Source organism: Gambusia affinis, linkage group LG15, assembly GCF_019740435.1.
Source record: "Gambusia affinis linkage group LG15, SWU_Gaff_1.0, whole genome shotgun sequence".
NCBI lineage: Eukaryota > Metazoa > Chordata > Actinopteri > Cyprinodontiformes > Poeciliidae > Gambusia > Gambusia affinis.
Genome location: NC_057882.1, coordinates 2,732,347 through 2,752,027, shown reverse-complemented (window position 1 = coordinate 2,752,027; position 19,681 = coordinate 2,732,347). Strand labels below are relative to the sequence as shown.

The 19,681-nt window shown below is 34.5% G+C and overlaps 1 protein-coding gene across 1 annotated transcript in view; it reads right to left on the bottom strand.

The window, feature by feature from the left end:
* LOC122844722 (polypeptide N-acetylgalactosaminyltransferase 10-like) overlaps positions 1-19,681 on the bottom strand; it is a 112,852-nt gene that overhangs the window by 12,969 nt on the left and 80,202 nt on the right. Inside the window, exons 7-10 of the mRNA XM_044140440.1 lie at positions 8,895-9,012; positions 5,487-5,594; positions 1,277-1,498; positions 956-1,072 (exon numbers count right to left, since the gene is read on the bottom strand). Coding sequence (XP_043996375.1) covers positions 956-1,072; positions 1,277-1,498; positions 5,487-5,594; positions 8,895-9,012 — 565 coding nt within the window. The remainder of the gene's footprint in view (positions 1-955; positions 1,073-1,276; positions 1,499-5,486; positions 5,595-8,894; positions 9,013-19,681) is intronic.

Genomic DNA, 19,681 nt, shown 5'->3' with positions numbered 1-19,681 from the left:
AAAGAACTTATAATTTATAAACAATAATATTACTTATTAATTTGGTGTTAAGAGATGAGTGTTTTTTTTTTTTTTTTCTGGTAACAAACTGCCTCGAAGTATAAATCTGATTTTTACTTTTGTGTTCAATGTCTGTGTACCACTAATGGCAAAAAAAACATTTTCACTTTTGTCCAAAATTTACTGACTTGACAATTCTTTAGAATATGATTGGTAGTGTTTTAAAAGAGCAGAGGAAATCTTCTCTTCTTTGAACAATAACAATATTTGTTGTTAAGCTGTTGCTAAGAGATGACAGCGTTTTCTGGTAACCAAGGGCCACAATGTAAACATTAGATATTTTAGTTTTTCAAAGTTTACCAACTCTAAATTTGTTGTCTAAGCATATAAGCAGTATTTCAAATTTATAAACATAATATAACTTACAAATATATATATATATATATATATATATATATATATATATATATATATATATATATATATATATATATATATATATATATATATATAGAGAGAGAGAGAGAGAGAGAGAGAGATAGGCGTTATGGCCAAAAGAAAAGGTTAAGAAACAAGAGGCAACAAACTGATCAATCCCACACTAACAGGATAAGGATAGCTAGAATTGTGCAGGCAGTAACATTCACTACCATCCAGCTTGACAAAGATAACAAGGTAAAATGATAGGAAACATTGATTAACCTGACTACACTGGTCGGATTTGCAAATAAAACTGTTTGGAAACAATTTTAAATGATTCAATGAGCCATACAAACACATGCCAAATCCATTCATCCATTTTCTGTTCACCCTTGTCCCTTAGAGGGGTCGGGAGGGTTGCTTTGTCTATCTCCAGCTACGTTCTGGGCGAGAGGCAGGGTTCACCCTGGACAGGTCGCCAGTCTGTCGCAGACATACCAAATCTAAACCAGTAAAATATGTCGCTAATTCTTACCTGTCCGTGACTCCAGCTAACATCAACTCGGCCCTTCACACAGTTCTCCAGTCGTATTGGACTTCCGGACACAAAATGTTTGCTCTCCATGCACAGGCCACTGGCCACGTTACGGACCTGTGGTAGTAACGAGAAAAGCAAGAATTTCATCTGCAACACTTCAAAGTGCCCAATCAGTCAGTGTACTCAGATTATTAGTGGTGTTAGAAGTGTACGGAATGAGAAATACATCATTCTGGTAAGTCAGGCAAACTAGCTTATAATTCATTGTAAATTTCTCCGTCCTTTGGTCAACAAATCCATGAGTGGTATAAGCTGTACCTCTCCCCACGCGGCAGCAGGGGGCTCCACCGGCGGGTAGTGTTTGGGCAGATCCCAGGCCACCTCATTCATGAACCACTTGAAGTTCTTGCAGTTGAGTTTGTTGCGCAGCTCCTTTTGTGTCGTGACGTCTCCGGCTGACAGGTGGCGGTACTCGGGCCGGCGCTGGTAGATGTACTCGGCGTACTCGTCCATCCACACCTCTGCTACACGCTTCAGGTTCTGGAATTAAAAACAGTCTAATATTATTCTGGGGATCTTGATATAGGTCAGATTATTGTTGTTGTTGGGTCAACAAGGAAATCATTTGTGGTCAATAAAACAAATGTTTATATTTTTATTGTACCATTTATGTTTCCATTAGTTTTTTTTGCATGAAACAAAACTTGTAAAATCCCCTAACAGTTAGTCTCAGTTCTCCACAACACACCAGGCACCTCTAGGCAGAGGTATCAAAATTACATAAATACAATGAAATCTTCCTGCTTGTTTCTTCCAATGTGGTTTCATTCTGAAACTTTTATAAAGTAAGAACTACAGCTAAAGGTAATTTTCAGTTTTTAATCTATATGCAACAACTGCTCCATAATATAGATAAATTACAGATGAAACTAATTTGTCATTCAGTGAAATAAGTATTTGAGCCCAAATGAACCATGACTTGGAATCCAGAAGAGTTCCAAGTTAGGAATGAAATTTTCTATAGTTCGTTATCAAAGTAGACTGCCACCTGAGTAGAATTACAGGGAAAGAAGGGTTTCTATTTTTCTGAATGTATATTTTCTGTACAGTTTTGCCTTAATTACTGAATATGTTGTTCTTTCAGAAAATAACCTTTGTTTGAGTCTGCATAATTAATTACCAAGTTTGCTGACGATTAGTTCAATTAATCAATTATTCTTTCAGCCCTAAAATTAGTTTTAAACAAACTGCACAACCAAAGCTGTCGCACGTTTGACACATTTTTAAAGCGTGTCGTAAATGCACATGTGAGAATAAATCACTTGCACAATCAGAAATCCAACCATTTGAAGCCTTGTGGGTGTAAAGGCTTATTGAGACAAGCGGCTTCTGAAGTGTGCTTGCAGGTCTGGGAGAACGCGGTGGAACGTTAGAGCTACGAATGATGAAAGGAAGAATAATCTGAGTTCAGTGTGGCTCCCAGGGAGGAAGAATTGCATCTCCTCCAGCCTTCAGAGGTACAGATGTTTTGGGAAAGCGCTTCCAGCCACACACAAAGCCCCGCAGCACGGCTCATTGCCTGCAGCGAAACTGAAGCTCCGAGCTTCTTCAGGTGAATTTGAGTGCAGCGGCTGGTTTTCCCGGCAGGCTGAGTGCATTCAGAGAGTCCTGGGATCCTCTGATCCACACAGGACCCAGACTGCCAGGGAAGTTGTCTTTTTATTCAGAGCCACAGCACCTGCTGAAGGGACTTCCTGCTTCTCCCTGGCAAGCAGGTTATGAGAGAATTACAGGAGAAAGATGATTCCTCTCCGAGAAATGCTGAAAAAATTTTATAGTGAAATAGGATGAAAAAAAAAACCCTGCACCTCCAAACATTTCATTAAGAGATGCTCCAGGATGGGGAAGACACAAATATTAGCGGTGCACTGATTGCAGTTTCCCGGCTGATCAGAAAAGCCTGTCCTACTGATTCTGTTTCTGGTCGACGCTGATTTTCTTCTCTGAAATGTAGCAAGAAAATTGCTGAATTGGCAACAGTGGGGTGACAACTAAAACCCGCAGACAATCCCGGTATGTGGATCTGTCAGTCAAACTTCTCTCACCGCAGAGCAAAACAAGATTTTTGGTGTGCATGATTTTTAGAGTTTTGCCGATGAAGAGAAGATCAGCTTCACATGCAAATGTCGGCCAAGTAAGATCTCCCAAAATTAAGGAAATCTGGTTGGTATCTCCCTAAAAACATGCTTTTCTCTAACACTTTTTCTTTCTCTTATAATGCTATTATCACCTGAATGTGTCTTCAAAATTACCAGAACATACATCAAGCCAAGCGAAAACTAAACAGAAAGAGTGTTTCTGTTTAGTTAATAAAATGACCTAAGAGGAAAACTTGAAAGACATCGTGAAGTTGTTTATGCGTCCCTAATATGTTTTATCTTCTATTCAGTAACAACATTTTAAGTGCGACTGGTAGAGTTCATAACTGTTACTTTTTCTCACAATGCCTGTTAGACGACAAGCGTTTCAGATGCTGTTGTGTCCCATTGTTCTTGAATATGCTTTTTATTCGCCACAAAATCAATAGGTTTTTATTTCATGAATACTAAATAAACTCTCACACGCTGAGCGACTGAAGGCAGACTAAACCAGCAGTTCTCCACTGTGTTTCTAAAGTATGCCGAATGTGGTTTTTCACTGTCTGGATGGGAAACACATGAGCCAGATGTGTCCTTGTTTTGTTCTCTAAAACATCTGCTGGACTTCTCTTCTCTGCTGCTGCCCTTACAGAAGTGGATATCAACCTTACCATCACAGAGCTTGGCTTTGGGACTGACACCAGGCTGGACGTCATTTTTCCTCTATGGACTGGAACACATGGCATCACTTTACTTACAGAAATTGTGTTTTTCTATCAACAGTTTCTGTTTCCACTCTGTGAGGACCCATCAAGTCAACATAAATGTTTTTTATGCATGATAAAATCTGAAGTGTCTCTGGAATGAATATAAATCTATATTGCAGTGTTTGATAATGGCTTAACACAAGTAATTGCATGTTGACGTGTTTTTCTTAACTATTAATAAATAATTAGACTTGCTGCAGAATTGTGTTAGTGACTGCTTTTAAAATCTTGACCTTTAAAAACACCCAGACTTCATCATGTTCTTTAATTTAATGAAGTTGTTATCCCATAAATCTGTTTTTGAGGCACAGTTTTCTGAATCTTGACTTGTTTTTAAAAACACACAAAATACTTTCCACTGCTTTTGAGCCAAATTTCGAAAATCTCTCTTCAACCGTCTGTAGCCAAGGATCCTTTTTGAGTCCCCTTTAATTTGTTATTTGCAAGCAAAAACTTGAGCTAAAAACACAAAGAATTAAATGCTTTAAATCAATTCTCTTGATTTAAAGCATTTGCACCGTTTACACAAATTGCTGCACGAATTAACTTTATAAACCTCACTGCAGCTCCAGATGTCGGCTCTGTTTGATCAGCATTCAGGCTGCTCCATCCAGACACAGCAGCAACACAGGTCAAGAGGTTCAGTCTCACATTCAGCAGAGCACAACAAAGAAAAGTGTCTGAATGAGTCATGCATAGTGAAGAATACTTTGATTCAGGCCAGATGAACATTTTTCAACACACTGCGGTCAGCGTCATGTGAGCTAATTACTAGGAAATATTAGGTTACAGATTATAAACAGAAAAGTTTTTATGCATTTTTGAGCTAAAAGCTGAAGCACATTGCTGACACAAAATAACCAATCCCAATAAACATTTCCTACTATGTTTCAATGTTTAGTATAAATTAGAAATGAACAAATTGCCCTGGCCTCTCTTATTAAGCAAAAACTCAATTAATTACATGATAAATTAAAACGGGGTGGGTAATTTCCTCTTGCATGATTTATCTTTTTTCTCTTTTCTTTCCATTTCTACCAAAAATTGTGATAAGACTACAGATTGCATTTTTTTAACAGCTGCAAAAGTTCTTAAAGTTTTCAATTTGTAAAACTGAAAACTACAATTAACAACATAAAAACTATTTTTATACTTTTTGCAATCAATCCATTTTAATGTATGTGAAGCATTATTAACTAAAAATCCACAGGTAGCAGAATTTATGTTTCTGAGTTTAAAACTTTAAACCTTCACCATTAAAATGGCACCAAGTCACTCATACATCCTCCTACACCTTTTGAACCTCTATAGAGTTTAACTTTTCATTTTTATCCATTTTAAAAAATAATAAAATATGTTTATATCAGTGCTCTTTAACCAAAGCAGCTTTGGTTACTGCAAAAGCAGAATGCACAAAAAAATAGCATTCATTTTCTTTACATTTTCAAAGGACAACATTTGTAGACAAACATTCCACTGCTGGACTTTATGTCCAATATTGGATTATGATATTGACATAAACAAATTGTAAACACACAGCCGGAGATTAAAAACACATTGTCTAAACAAAGCTCCATGTTTATCTGTTGACATCAACATGTCATTAAATGATGTGGATCTTACCCTGGCCAAGCTAACGCCTCCTGGAACCTTATATGGGACATATTTCCTGTAGATATGTCCAACACGGGAGCAGGGGATGTCCTCCATCCGACCGCCACACATCCACACCTACAGTGACACGACGAGAGGGGGAGTCAGCAGAGATCTGTATCAGAAAATGTTGTTTTGGACTCGGCTTTATTTGTGCATCAGATTAGAAAAGGTGAACAGATCAGAGATGAAAGACTAAACAGCACCGCAGAACAAATAAAAAGTTAACTGGGGTCAAATTCAAAAAGATAGATTAGCAGGACCAGAAGGTGACTGCATGGTGTGAAGGAGCAGAATGTTGGCAGCATGAGATTTCTATGAATCTGAATGTGTGATTCCGGCGTTATTATAAAGGAACCCTCCCATTGCACACACAGCTTATGAAGAAAAGTCACTTGTGCTTAGAAGAATTGGAGTCTAGAAATGGAACACTAATTGAAGAAAAAGAGGCAGCCTTGAAATGCACACTGAGGGAAATCCGAACTTCAGCAGCAGGGACTGGCTGATGAAATTAGTTTTAAAAAACCTGTAAACTGTCAAACCATGTGAAAACCATCAGACGGGAAAAAAACAAAAATGCTACAGTAACTACAAATGTCTATATACAGGTGTTTTTTTGTTTATTCTTCAATTCTACCTTTTGGTGGAGTTCAAGATAATACATTTCTCCTACAGGATGTAATGTAACATTTTAATGAAAATGTTGTGACTTTAATAACTGTGTTTTATAGAAGGTCTTGAGGGCTTCTTTCATTCACATGAAGATTAAAATTCAACCAAAAATTGCTAAAAAATTAATAACTCATGATTTATTACATAGAAAGCCATGAATTTCTTAGTTTTTAATTGCATCCCAGCTTTACTTCTTAAAGTATTGTTTATACACTGCAATAGCAACATGTGTTTCTTAGCCTTGTAATAATGTTTAAACTCAATGTAGGATGCCTCTCATCCTCTGTTTTTCTAAACTTTTCATTTCAAGTCCTTTGTAGTTCTGTGGCCCAGTGAAGGATCTTCATTGGGCCCAGAAGTTGTTAGCAGAGTCCTAGTTGGCACAAATCAAAATCAGCTCAGTCTCTGAATCTGTAGGGACTACTTATTAGGTTCCCCTTTACAATTTTTGCCAACAAATTTACAAATGTAACACTTTGAGTATCTCAAAGCTACGATGCTACCAGAATTCCAAAACCGCTGGAGCATTTTCCACCCATGGCAGCATATCTTTGAACAACACGGGTTCGGTGTTTGTGGATTGATCGATTCGTGGATTTTCCGTAGATTGTGACAGTACCCCAAGAATGGAGATAAGGAAACAGTTTATTAGCTTCGTTGGTCATCCCGAGAAAGTTTCCACTGAGTTTATTAATGTATATTAAGGCATGTTTGGTGTTTAATCTGTCAAAAACATACAGCTGTAATAATTTGTAGAAATGGTCTCAAATATTTGTGGCTTTTAACTATCTCAGAATGGTTGTGGTTTCTAACATCCGTGAACACCAGGGGTCCACTTTAGTGTGATGGTGTTTTAACATCAAAAGCCATTGTGTGCATGTGGTGCATTATAAACACACCTTTGGAGCAGGTCTTTATTAGGACATATTGCAGCCACCTCAGATCTGAAGCCAACATGGTGATATGATCATTTCTAATAAGTTAAATCCTTAGAAATTCTGTAACAATGCCATATTGTGAACCTTGTCCAAGCCCATCAGTATTGCATAAATCGCCTTTTTTATGTTGCACTTGCAATAAAAAAACAAGTGTTGCATCTTTAATCCAATAAAGTAGGGTTAAAAATCTATATAAAATCTTATTACATTTCACAAATGAGCAAGCAGTTTAGGCTGGAGAGCCAAAAGTTAATGGAAAAATAACAACAGCACAAAATTATTGCTCTTTGGCAAAAGCAATGCTCTCTTGAAACGTGGATCCTTAATTAGGACAACATATCAAATGTAGAGACTCACAAATGAATCTATCTATTTTTAAAAGAAAAATCTCTATTCTCTTCTCAATCTCATTTACATCTTAAAAGTGGATTGAACAGAAGGAAAAAGCCTAGCTTGGTGATGTTTCTTTGAGGTTGTGTTTGAGTGGATTACACAAATTTCATTCAAAAGTAAATCATTTGCAGTAATGTAAGTTTTGTGCATGTTAAGTCAATTTCATTCAATTCCAATAAGCAGCAAATCATCAAAGAGGCAGACAGAATGAAGAAGCAACAGAAATTCAAAGACATCTGACAGCAAATTACATTTTTGACAAAAGGTTTCTACTCCATAAATGCACAATGTAGTTTAAAGAACAACCACAACAGCATCACACTGCGGCATATGTCCAATCAAATCCACCTTCTCAGCAGTGGCCTTTGTGCTTAATTGAGTGAGACGACAAAAGTCCTTACTCGCTCGAAGTATAATTGAATTATAGTGACGGGCCGTTGTGTCTGTTTGTCCGGAGCTCACTGACAGAGGCAGCCAAGACGAGTCGCAAGCAGTTACAGAATAATTCAAGCTGAAGCGCCAGACAAAAACATAATCTAATATGGAACTCAGAGCATGATTAATGTGGAAGCTCGTCCATGCGATGCTTTGTACTCCAGTCGAGAGCAGAAATCATAACAAGGAACGCTGCGTGCTGCTCAACAAGTCTTAAAGGTTTTTTATGAGCTGTGGATGAACTGCTTAAACATTCTACAAAAGAGATTCGTTTCGTAGAGCTGGTTAGCAAAGCTTGTGTGAAAGGATTAAACCAATAACAGCTAAACATAAATGATGCTATAAATGCTTTTCAGATTGGATGGGAAGCCATTCCAAAAACATACTTTCATTAGGAGAAAGAGAGGGGACACTTCCTACTGCCCCTATTTTCCTCAAATTTGTGGTACTGGCACCTTTAACCACCACAGAGTTGCAAATCAAGCTTAAAGCCTCCTTCGAATTATTGGCTTTCCTTTTCAATTTGGCATACAACCAAAATAGCTCCAAAGTAATGCTGCGAGCTTTGGCTTCACCACTAATTTCCTGATGTTTATGTCTGTAGACATTCATTAAAATTCAGTCAGTCCAAGGATATAAGTTAAGTGCCTTGAGATAAACACTTGGTGCCATTTAAGCTAATTCAGGGCCCACAAATGGTGGAACATGACATGAAAACTGATGCATGTTTCACTTTTTTACCATTATCATTGATTCATTTTTAGATGGCTGAAAGGAAACCATTACACAGAACGGATGCTCCCAGCCCAGATAATAGGAAAAAGGTAATTATGTAAATCGTGACAGGCATGAGTACACTGTCACTGCTTCTCAACATAAAACATATTCAGTATTTGTCCACAGTGCTGAAGCGGCTCTTTGGAACTATATTTCTATTTACCTTGAAGGAAATCTCATACTGTTCTCCTCCCCAGATCTCCAGCCCGGTGTCGTATCCTCCCAGCTCCCAGAACCACTTCCTGTCCACAGCAAACAGTCCACCTGCCATCACTGGAGATCTGGAAGATGAAGACAGCTGACAGTCAGATAAAACAATACAAATACAAAAAAAGCACAAGAAATACTTCAAAAAAAGAGAGAAGGTAATAGCTTTTTCCTTTGACTTTTCAGCATTTTTTGCATTCAAGTATAAATAATTACTCTAAACTGAGTAGATGATTGAATGTAGGGATGATTTTGTTGTTACTATGCCAAAAAAGAAATACTAAAATAAATTGGGATAGGAGTAAATGCCATCAGTGGAGAAAGAAAAACAAACCTGCTTTAATGTTTTCCCATAAGATATATCACATATGTCAGAGTCAAGGCCCGCGGGCCACATCCGGCCCGCGAGAAGATTTTCTACGGCCCCTGGGATGATCTTGATTTATTATTAGAACCGGCCCGCAGACCGCAGCAAGCCGGCACCCCGTCTGAAAAAATGCGAGATGCACGCACCCCACCCCCGTTCGATCCTCCTCAACGCACGCACTTCGCAGGAAATTTACGTAGGCTTGGGCCGGTCCGCTGCACTAGACTATATGCGTAATTTAAAAAAATTTCAATGAACATTCGATCAGTCCGGCCCTCGGCTTGTAGCTAAATTTTTTATTTGGCCCTCCGTCCATTTGACTTTGACACCCCTGAGATATATGTTCCTAGTCCCCTTCAATGGCGCAGTAACGCCATTTTGTCAAATTCCTATCAGTGATTCACCAATCCTGTATTGACTTCATCCAACACTGGGGAATGTAATTCAAAGGTCACAGACCTAAAGGCACGCAAAGGCGACGTTCACACAACAGGTCTAGATGCTCAATTCCCATTTCTTTAATTTTTTTGCTGAATATTTTTTTCTTGCATTTATGCTACTAATTAAACCCAACCTTGTGAATGGTTTATGTCCCCAAAGTGAAGAAGAAGAACGTTGACGTCACACAGCAGAACACTGCTTATGGAAGTAATGACGGATGTCACCGTCTATTGATCGCTTTTAAAGCTTCAGTAATGGGAGCTAACTTTATTGTCTCAAGATCATAAGTCAAAGGAAGCTAATAAAAGGAAATACAACTATAGCAAAGACCTATTGAGAAGCATTGACTGGAACGTCAGTAGAGAAATCTGGTTGGATGTGTAGTCGGAACCAAGAGTGGTGGGACTGTGATGTGATGTGCTTCACTTCTTTCAACATTTCATAATTGTGACACATATCTAACATCAATGACATGAAAGTTAGATAAAATGTGGCAAGACTGTTCAGACTGCAGAGGCTTTAAAAACAATCACATAAATTAGTACCACATGTGAAAGTGGGAAAGATCAGCTTTTCTCTGTATGAAAAAAAATTAATTGGGCCATTCAGAGAAAAAAGCAAAAAAGAAAAGTCTAACATAGGTGGTATTTGGGCAAAAAAAGCTGATTTGGGACACATTTAAATGAGCAGTAAAGTTGCCCTGGGGTTTCTTACCAGTAAAATGCCTCTGAAAATAAAAAAAAGAATGTTCTGGATGTGTGAGACATGTTTTCTGATTGTTGATGGAGCTTTCAAGGTTTCCATAGGACACCAAGTCAGACTAATGCATCTCTCTTATTCCTCTTATTTATAGAGTTTATGTGACATATGATAAATGGTGTACTCTAAAATGTTTCTTTAAAACTCAGCTAATCCAATGTAGGGCTTCAGAATGTGTTGTCTTAATAGCACAGCTCCTATCCAAAGTGCAGTCATTGGAAATAAATTGTGGTTTCTTTGATAAGAAATTTTAAAAGCTTTCTGCTTGTCTGAGCACTGTATCTTGCTATCTTTTCTATTACAAAATGGAGCAGAAGAAAAAAAACTATCTATGAGGTCTTTCCTTATTTTCTACTTTTACCCTAAAATGGAGAGATTTTTTAAGCAATTCCATAGTTTTCGTTACTTGTATAATGGAGATAGAGATTATGTCACTGGTTTGATCAGTAGAGACATTCCTCTCTCTGACAGAAAAAGTAGTGGTTCATTTTGCCATGAGTAGAAGTGAAGTAAGAGCATGGATTTCTGATTTTAGGGTCTATCTGTGAAATCTAAAGTGTTGTTTAAATTGAGGTGCATCCTAAACACAGCTTGGGAAGCTGAAATACCTAGATGCACCATTCATTTTCCTTGACGCTAATTGGTTAGAACTTCGAGAGCAGAGATGAGGAAAACTGTGTTAGCTTCTGCAGTAGTGCTCACAGTTTCCACTGATCATATTAATGCATTTGGAGTTATATTCAGTGTTTGAACTATTATATTAGTTTACAGCATTTTCAGAGGGCATCTCAAGTATTGGCAGATTTCAGCTTCCTAATATACATGTGTATATATGGATACACCATATATACATACACGATATGAGGCAAATGGAAAGGAAAACACTCTTAGCATCCCAGAATATTCAGAAAATCCTAAAACTATGCACATTTAAATAGAAGGTATTATGTAGAGCAATGTTTTAAGTAGAAATTGAGGTTCCTTTATTGAATATTAAATGTAATTAAAAACTATTTATTAGGGTTTGCTAACTGCTTATTAGAACTTTGAAAAGAAGTGCTGCTCTTATTCAGAAACTACGACCATTAGGTGTGACTCCGTAACACCCAATTAAATTTAGTCAAACAATGTTCTTCAGATGTACACAGTGAGAACAGTCTCTTTTTTTTTTCCCAGGTACGGAATGTTCTAAACATCTTCACATTTGACCAGTGATGCCATTCAGGAGAGCTAATTTTCTGCAGAGATGAGTCTGCTCATTGTAGAATGAGACAGAAGCTGAAGACTGATGAGATCTGCCTGTACCAAGACCACAATCTATTACATCGGTCTCGCCTACATGTCTGAGGTTATTTCCAAAACGCTGTTTATTTTTCAATTTATCCGTCCTGTCCTCCCTCCCTGTGTTTTGAACAAAACATCTGTATACATGTTACAGACCCTTCATCAAACAAGGAGGAGTGGTGCGTTGTGTGTGAACCGTGTGGTCGTGTTCAGTGGAGTGTGTGAGCCTAGCAGAGGCATTGCAGAGACACTGTGTGGGCACTGATTTGTGGGGTGGAGATCGTTAGCTCTTGCTCACCGGAGGGAAAAAAAAACACAAACACACTTCACCTCCCAAGAGTTTTGCAGTTTCTTTCGAGGAGATTACTTTTCACAAGGCAGTATATTTTAACTGTGTGCAACATGATGACTAACATGAACATATTTAGCTGTTAATAAATAGAAAATCCCTACGGTATATAAGCTTCAGGAAATTAACAAGTCTTAATAAAAATGTGAAAATCTCACTCAACTGAAACTTTGAGTCTGAAAAGCATGTTTCAACTTTGATATTTATGTTGCCTCATTAAAATTCATCTTGTTTTTCCTTCATGTGCACTAAAATAATATGTAACTTCTTTTAGTAAAATAAGTAACAGGGGTAACGTGTTACTTCTCTTAATAAAAAGAGAAACACATTACATAATATTGCATTCATAAAATTAGTACCCAATATTTGGTACTATAATGGGGATTATTAATCATGCTAATGTTGATCATAATTAAGAATTCCTACAAATTTCACTATGCTAAATTTGAGACTTCTAGTGCAGATTTTTAAAAAAAGAAAAAAAGATTTAATTATTCAGTTAATAACCTACATTTATTCTACTTCAAACCTCAGTAAGTTAAATACAGTCCTTATGTTTAAACTATACTTACTGAAAAAAGTGCATTTTTATTTCCCAACCAAATCTAGGATGAAGTAAAGGAAATTTGGGGGCATTTTAATTCCTAAAATATAAGAATTTTAATTTAAAATATACTTTAGTGACATTTTAACACACTACAGAAACAGCATTTTACTATTCTTGCATAAAAAAAAAAACAACTTTCTATTCAACATAGGAATGCTAGCTTGTTTGAATAAACAGTAAGTTGCTTTGGGTTATTTTAAGTGTTCTGTTCTGGCAGAACAAACGGGAAAGACAGAAAGAGTGGTGAGGAACCAAGGACACAAAAACAAATGTGGCAAAACAGAAATAATGAGTAAAAACACCCAACTTAGTACTGATAATAATGATGATGAAACAAAAGCAAATACTGTAAGTTATATTATTGCTTATAAAACATAAGTTCTTTTGAAATACTGCTTATATGCCTAGACAACAAATGTAGAGTTGGTAAACTTTGAAAAACTAAAATATTTAATGTTTACATTGTGGCCCTTAGTTACCAGAAAATGCTGTCATTTCTTAGCAAATGCTTAACAACAAATATTGTTATTGTTCATAGAACATAAGATTTCCTCTGCTCTTTTAAAATACTACTCATCTGATTCTACTTGAGACTTGTCAAGTTGGTGAATTTTGGAGAAAAGTGAAAATGTTTTTTTACCATTATTTGAACACAAAAGTAAAAATATGATTTAAACTTCATGGCAGATTGTTACAAGAAAAAAACGCTCATCTCTTACCACCAAATTAATAAGTAATATTATTGTGTATAAAATATGAGTTCTTTTTAAATACTGCTTACAACAAATTTGGAGTTGATTATCTTTGAAAAACTAAAATATCTAATGTTTACATTGTGGCCCTTGGTTACCAGTAAATGCTGTCATCTCTTAGCAACAGCTTAACAACAAATATTGTTATTCTTCAAAAAACATAAGATGTCCTCTGCTCTTTTAAAACACTACTCATCATATTCTACTTAAGAATTGTGAAGTTGGTGAAATTTGGAGAAAAGTGAAAATGCTTTTTTACCATTAATGGTACACAGACATTGAACACAAAAGTAAAAATCTTATTTAATCTTCATGGGAGTTTGTTACCAGAAAAAAACGCTCATCTCTTAGCACCAAATTAATAAGTAATATTATTGATTATAAAATATAAGTTCTTTTTAAATATTCCTTATATGCTTACACAAGAAATTTAGAGTTGGTAAACTTTTAAAAACTAAAATATCTAATGTTTACATTGTTGCCTTTGGTTACCAGAAAACGCTGTCATCTCTTAGCAACAGCTTAACAACAAATATTGTTATTGTTCAAAAAACATAAGATTTCCTCTGCTCTTTTAAAACACTACTCATCTTATTCTACTTAAGATTCGTCAAGTTGGCGAATTTTTGAGAAAAGTGAAATGTTATTTTAGCATTAATGGTACACAAACATTGAACACAAAAGTAAAAATATGATTTAAACTTTATGGCAGTTTGTTACCAGAAAAAACGCTCATCTCTTACCACCAAATTAATAAGTAATACTATTGTTTATAAAAAATAAGTTCTTTTTAAATACTGCTTATAACAAATTTGGAGTTGATAATCTTTGAAAAACTAAAATATCTAATGTTTACATTGTGGCCCTTGGTCACCAGAAAATGCTGTCATTTCTTAGCAACAGCTTAACAACAAATATTGTTATTCTTCAAATAACATAAGATTTCCTTTGCTCTTTTAAAATACTACTCATCTGATTCTACTTGAGACTTGTCAATTGGTGAATTTTGGAGAAAAGTGAAAATGCTTTTTTACCATTAATGGTACACAGACATTGAACACAAAAGTAAAAATCTCATTTAAACTTTATGGCAGTTTGTTACCAAAAAAAAAAAAAAAAATAACGCTCATCTCTTACCACCAAATTAATAAGTAATACTATTGTTTATAAAAAATAAGTTCTTTTTAAATACTGCTTATAACAAATTTGGAGTTGATAATCTTTGAAAAACTAAAATATCTAATGTTTACATTGTGGCCCTTGGTCACCAGAAAATGCTGTCATTTCTTAGCAACAGCTTAACAACAAATATTGTTATTCTTCAAATAACATAAGATTTCCTCTGCTTTTTTAAAATACTACTCATCTGATTCTACTTGAGACTTGTCAAGTTGGTGAATTTTGGAGAAAAGTGAAAATGCTTTTTTACCATTAATGGTACACAGACATTGAACACAAAAGTAAAAATCTCATTTAAACTTTATGGCAGTTTGTTACCCAAAAAAAAAAACGTTCATCTCTTAGCACCAAATTAATGAGTAATATTATTGTTTATAAAATATAAGTTCTTTTGAAATACTGCTTATATGCTTAGACAACAAATTTAGAGTTGGTAAACTTTGAAAAACTAAAATATCTAATGTTTACATTTTGACCCTTGGTTACCAGAAAACGCTGTCATCTCTTAGCAACAGCTTAACAACAAATATTGTTATTCTTCAAAAAACATAAGATTTCCTCTGCTCTTTTAAAATACTACTCATCTGATTCTACTTAAGAATTGTGAAGTTGGTGAATTTTGGAGAAAAGTGAAATGTTTTTTTACCATTAATGGTACACAAACATTGAACACAAAAGTAAAAATATTATTTAAACTTCATGGCAGTTTGTTACCAGAAAAAAACGCTCATCTCTTAGCACCAAATTAATGAGTAATATTATTGTTTATAAAACATAAGTTATTTTGAAATACTGCTTATATGCTTAGACAACAAACTTATTGGTAAACTTTGAAAAACTAAAATTTCTAATGTTTACATTGTGGCCCTTGGGTACCAGAAAATGCTGTCATCTCCTAGCAACTGCTTAACAACAAATATTGTTATTGTTCAAAAAACATAAGATTTCCTCTGCTCTTTTAAAACACTACTCATCTTATTCTACTTAAAAATAGTCAAGTTGGTGAATTTTGGAGAAAAGTGAAAATGTTTTTTTTTTACCATTAATGGTACACAGACATTGAACACAAAAGTAAAAATATGATTTAAACTTTATGGCAGTTTGTTACCAGAAAAAAAACGCTCCTCTCTTACCACCAAATTAATAAGTAATACTATTGTTTATAAAACATAAGTTATTTTTAAATACTGCTTATATGCCTAGACAACAAATGTAGAGTTGGTAAACTTTGAAAAACTAAAATATCTAATGTTTACATTGTGGCCCTTGGTTACCAGAAAACGCTGTCATCTCTTAGCAACAGCTTAACAACAAATATTGTTATTCTTCAAAAAACATAAGATTTCCTCTGCTCTTTTAAAATACTACTCATCTGATTCTACTTGAGACTTGTCAAGTTGGTGAATTTTGGAGAAAAGTGAAAATGTTTTTTTACCATTAATGGTACACAGACATTGAACACAAAAGTAAAAATCTCATTTAAACTTTATGGCAGTTTGTTACCAAAAAAAAAAAGTTCATCTCTTAGCACCAAATTAATGAGTAATATTATTGTTTATAAAATATAAGTTCTTTTGAAATACTGCTTATATGCTTAGACAGCAAATTTAGAGTTGGTAAACTTTGAAAAATTGTCACTTTGGTGAGTTATATATATCTATATATATATATATATTATGTATTATAATATCTAATGTTTACATTGTGGCCCTTGGTTACCAGAAAACACTGTCATCTCTTAGCAACTGCTTAACAACAAATATTGTTATTGTTCAAAAAACATAAGATTTCCTCTGCTCTTTTGAAATACTATGTATCTTATAATACTTAAGTATCGTCACTTTTGGTGAATTTTGGAGAAAAGTGATTTTTATTATTTCTTTTTGCCATTAATGGTACTCAGACATTGAACACAAAAGTAAAAATCTGATTTATGCTTCGAGGCAGTTTGTTACCAGAAAAAGAAAAAAAAAAAACGCTCATATCTTAACACCAAATTAATACAGTATATAAGAAAACTAGATGTCCGTGTTGCACTCAAACTCAGACCAGTAGCAAATATGTTAAAACAAAAGAAGAATCGTAGTTGCTGGGTGGTTCTTGTTTGACTGCTCCCATTTTATAACTAAAATAAATATTAAATCTAACAAATTTAACATTTATTCTAAAAGCAGACAGGTCAATTTAGGTTAGTTTGAAAGTTTTATTTTATTACTGTAAAATCTTAAAGGGGGTGAAATAAAAACAGCATGATATAAAGCTCAAAAGAGTCATTTTTGTTCAACACCTCCCCTTTAAAACTGTGATGGTTTACACACTATGGAGGCCTCTGCCGAACCAGATTATGTTTTTCCTACCAAATTATTATATTTCACATCTTTCAGTGTCAATGTACAGAACATTTTTTATTATAGTTAATTTAAGCACAACTTTGCATTTAAACTTGACATACATGTTTGCATGTGCATTGCCCTATATGTAATATAGTTCACACATATAGGTGAACATTACCATGAACCATACAAAACATGATTTAATTAAGTTCACGGTGTATTTTACATACACAGTGAACATAGTTGTTACTTCTTTTTGTACCACTTTTCACAAAAACAACTTCATCAAGTGTAAACTTTGTAAAAAAATGTTTTAGCACATTTATGTAAATATAACAGTTGACTACATAAACACCTGATAACATAATTTCCATCTGTTAGAAAATAACAAACCACTTCTCAAAACCACACAAAATGCCCGTAACTGTATTTCCCTTCATCTAAAATGGTAATGAGTCGACCTCCTGTCACCACTCTCAGCGCTGATCGTGTGTTGCTAAGTGACGGCATTGTGTAAAACTGTATGGAAACTAGTGGTCAAAGATTATACAAAAAGAAGACGAGCAATATTTCCTCAAGCTAAAATATTCACAAGGACATTGTTTCTAAAATATTTTTAGATAAACATTACTTATTTAATAAGGTTCAGCTGACATTTCCTGGGCAGTTATATACTCTGGTAAAAGACCAACTTAAGGGAAAATAAGGGAAATTGAAGTGCAGTTCATGGGATTCTGTTTAGACACTGCAGTACTTGGTGAAGTTCAAGTACTTCCCCAAGTACGAATGCATATATTTTATAAACAGTTTATGAAACATTTACTCTACAATAATAATAATAATAACAACAACAACAACAATAATAATAATAATAATAATAATAATAATAATAATAATAATAATAATAATAATAATAATAATAATAATAATAATGCATCCCATTTAAAAAAAAAAAAAAGTTACATTGGTGCTTGTCTTGTTGGGTGAATGAATCATTACATCAGAAAATATATATATATATATATATATATATATATATATATATATATATATATATATAAGTATATATATAACCATGATAACTGTGGGTTTATATGACATATCTGAGAATTGTGTTTATATTCTTTAAAACAAAACAAAAACAACAACAAAAAAAACGCCTACAGGCACATCTAAATAAATTGGAATGTCACTAAGTTATATTATCTCACTACTGTGATCAAGAAGTGAGACAGATATGTGGTACAGATTGATTACAAACAGTGATATGTTTGAAATATTTATATTTTATTTTAATTGATTATACCTAATGAAAATCCAAAATTCTAAATATCTCTAAATTTGAACAGTTGCTGGAAAAAAATAAGACATAGAATTACTTAATTGTCACTTTCAGAAACACACGGTATAACAAACCACCTATAGTATCAGTAAAATATAAAGCAACGCAATCTGGGAGATCAGTTAAAAATATACAGGCTTTGCAGAACCCACATCGACTTTATAAAACCTGGAACATAACAAAATGCAGTGTTGTCCTCTGTGATTAAAAACAGCGAATAAAAGGTCATAAAAATTTAAAATTGTAAAGAAATGAAATAAAACAAAAACAAATTTTAAAAAGGAAGAAACACCTGAATATCTTAAAACTGACTGAAACTGCCATGAAGATGGGAACAGGAAGTTAAACTGATGCTTGGTTTCTGGCTACATTTGGACCAATTTTCACTGGTTTAATTAAAGGTCTGCTGGTCTAAAACCCTTCTGGTGTATCAGTTTCTTTAGATGGAGGAAAAATCCAAGTCAATGGGCCATTAATATTGCTGCTCACAATTTAGAATTAATTAGAAATGCTCTGGCTTTTGTTCTTTATTTCAGTCTGCTGACCTTGAAGGAAGACTAGAAGCTAAAATTCACAGCTAAGAAACAGCTGAGAAAAAGAAAAGAAGGCAGAAAATGGAAACAACAGGTGCTTACATTGACTAAATAGTCAATGACAGACAAGAAGATGGATAAAATCATCCTCACAAGCATTTTAACACACACACACACGCACGCACACACACCTTCTTGATGGATTTGCCATCCCACTGAGCCTCATTTTCTGCAGCAGCAATGTCAATCAGAAAGAAAATGAAATCTTTGTGACTCAAATTGAATTTGCACTGATGAAGGTCATTTCATTGAGCAAGAAGAGCAGACTAATTCAAGAAATGAGGATTGATTCTGATTGTTCTGCAGCTTATTTCTTCTTTGGTTTCTTATCTTCCTGCACAGACCCCTCTGCCTGATGATACCTACAGTATTTTTAAATAGTCTCTGGCATCCAAACAGACAAATGGTCACTCAAATAGAGTGTCTGGCATCACATGCAGTTATTTGGCCTGGGAAAGCTGCAACGTTGAGCTCATTTGCTCTGGTTGCTGTTGCTCAAAGTGTGACTCAGAAGAATGACACCACAGCAAAAAGTTTTCACTGAGAAGTATCTGACAAATTAAAAAAATAAATAAATATATATATATATATATATATATATATATATATATATATATATATATATATATATATATTTATATAAATGATTTGTTTGTCCCCTTACAGATTTTATTCTGTTTTTGCTTTTCTGTCACACTCAAATGTTTCAAAGAATAAATCACTGCCACCCCTTGAAT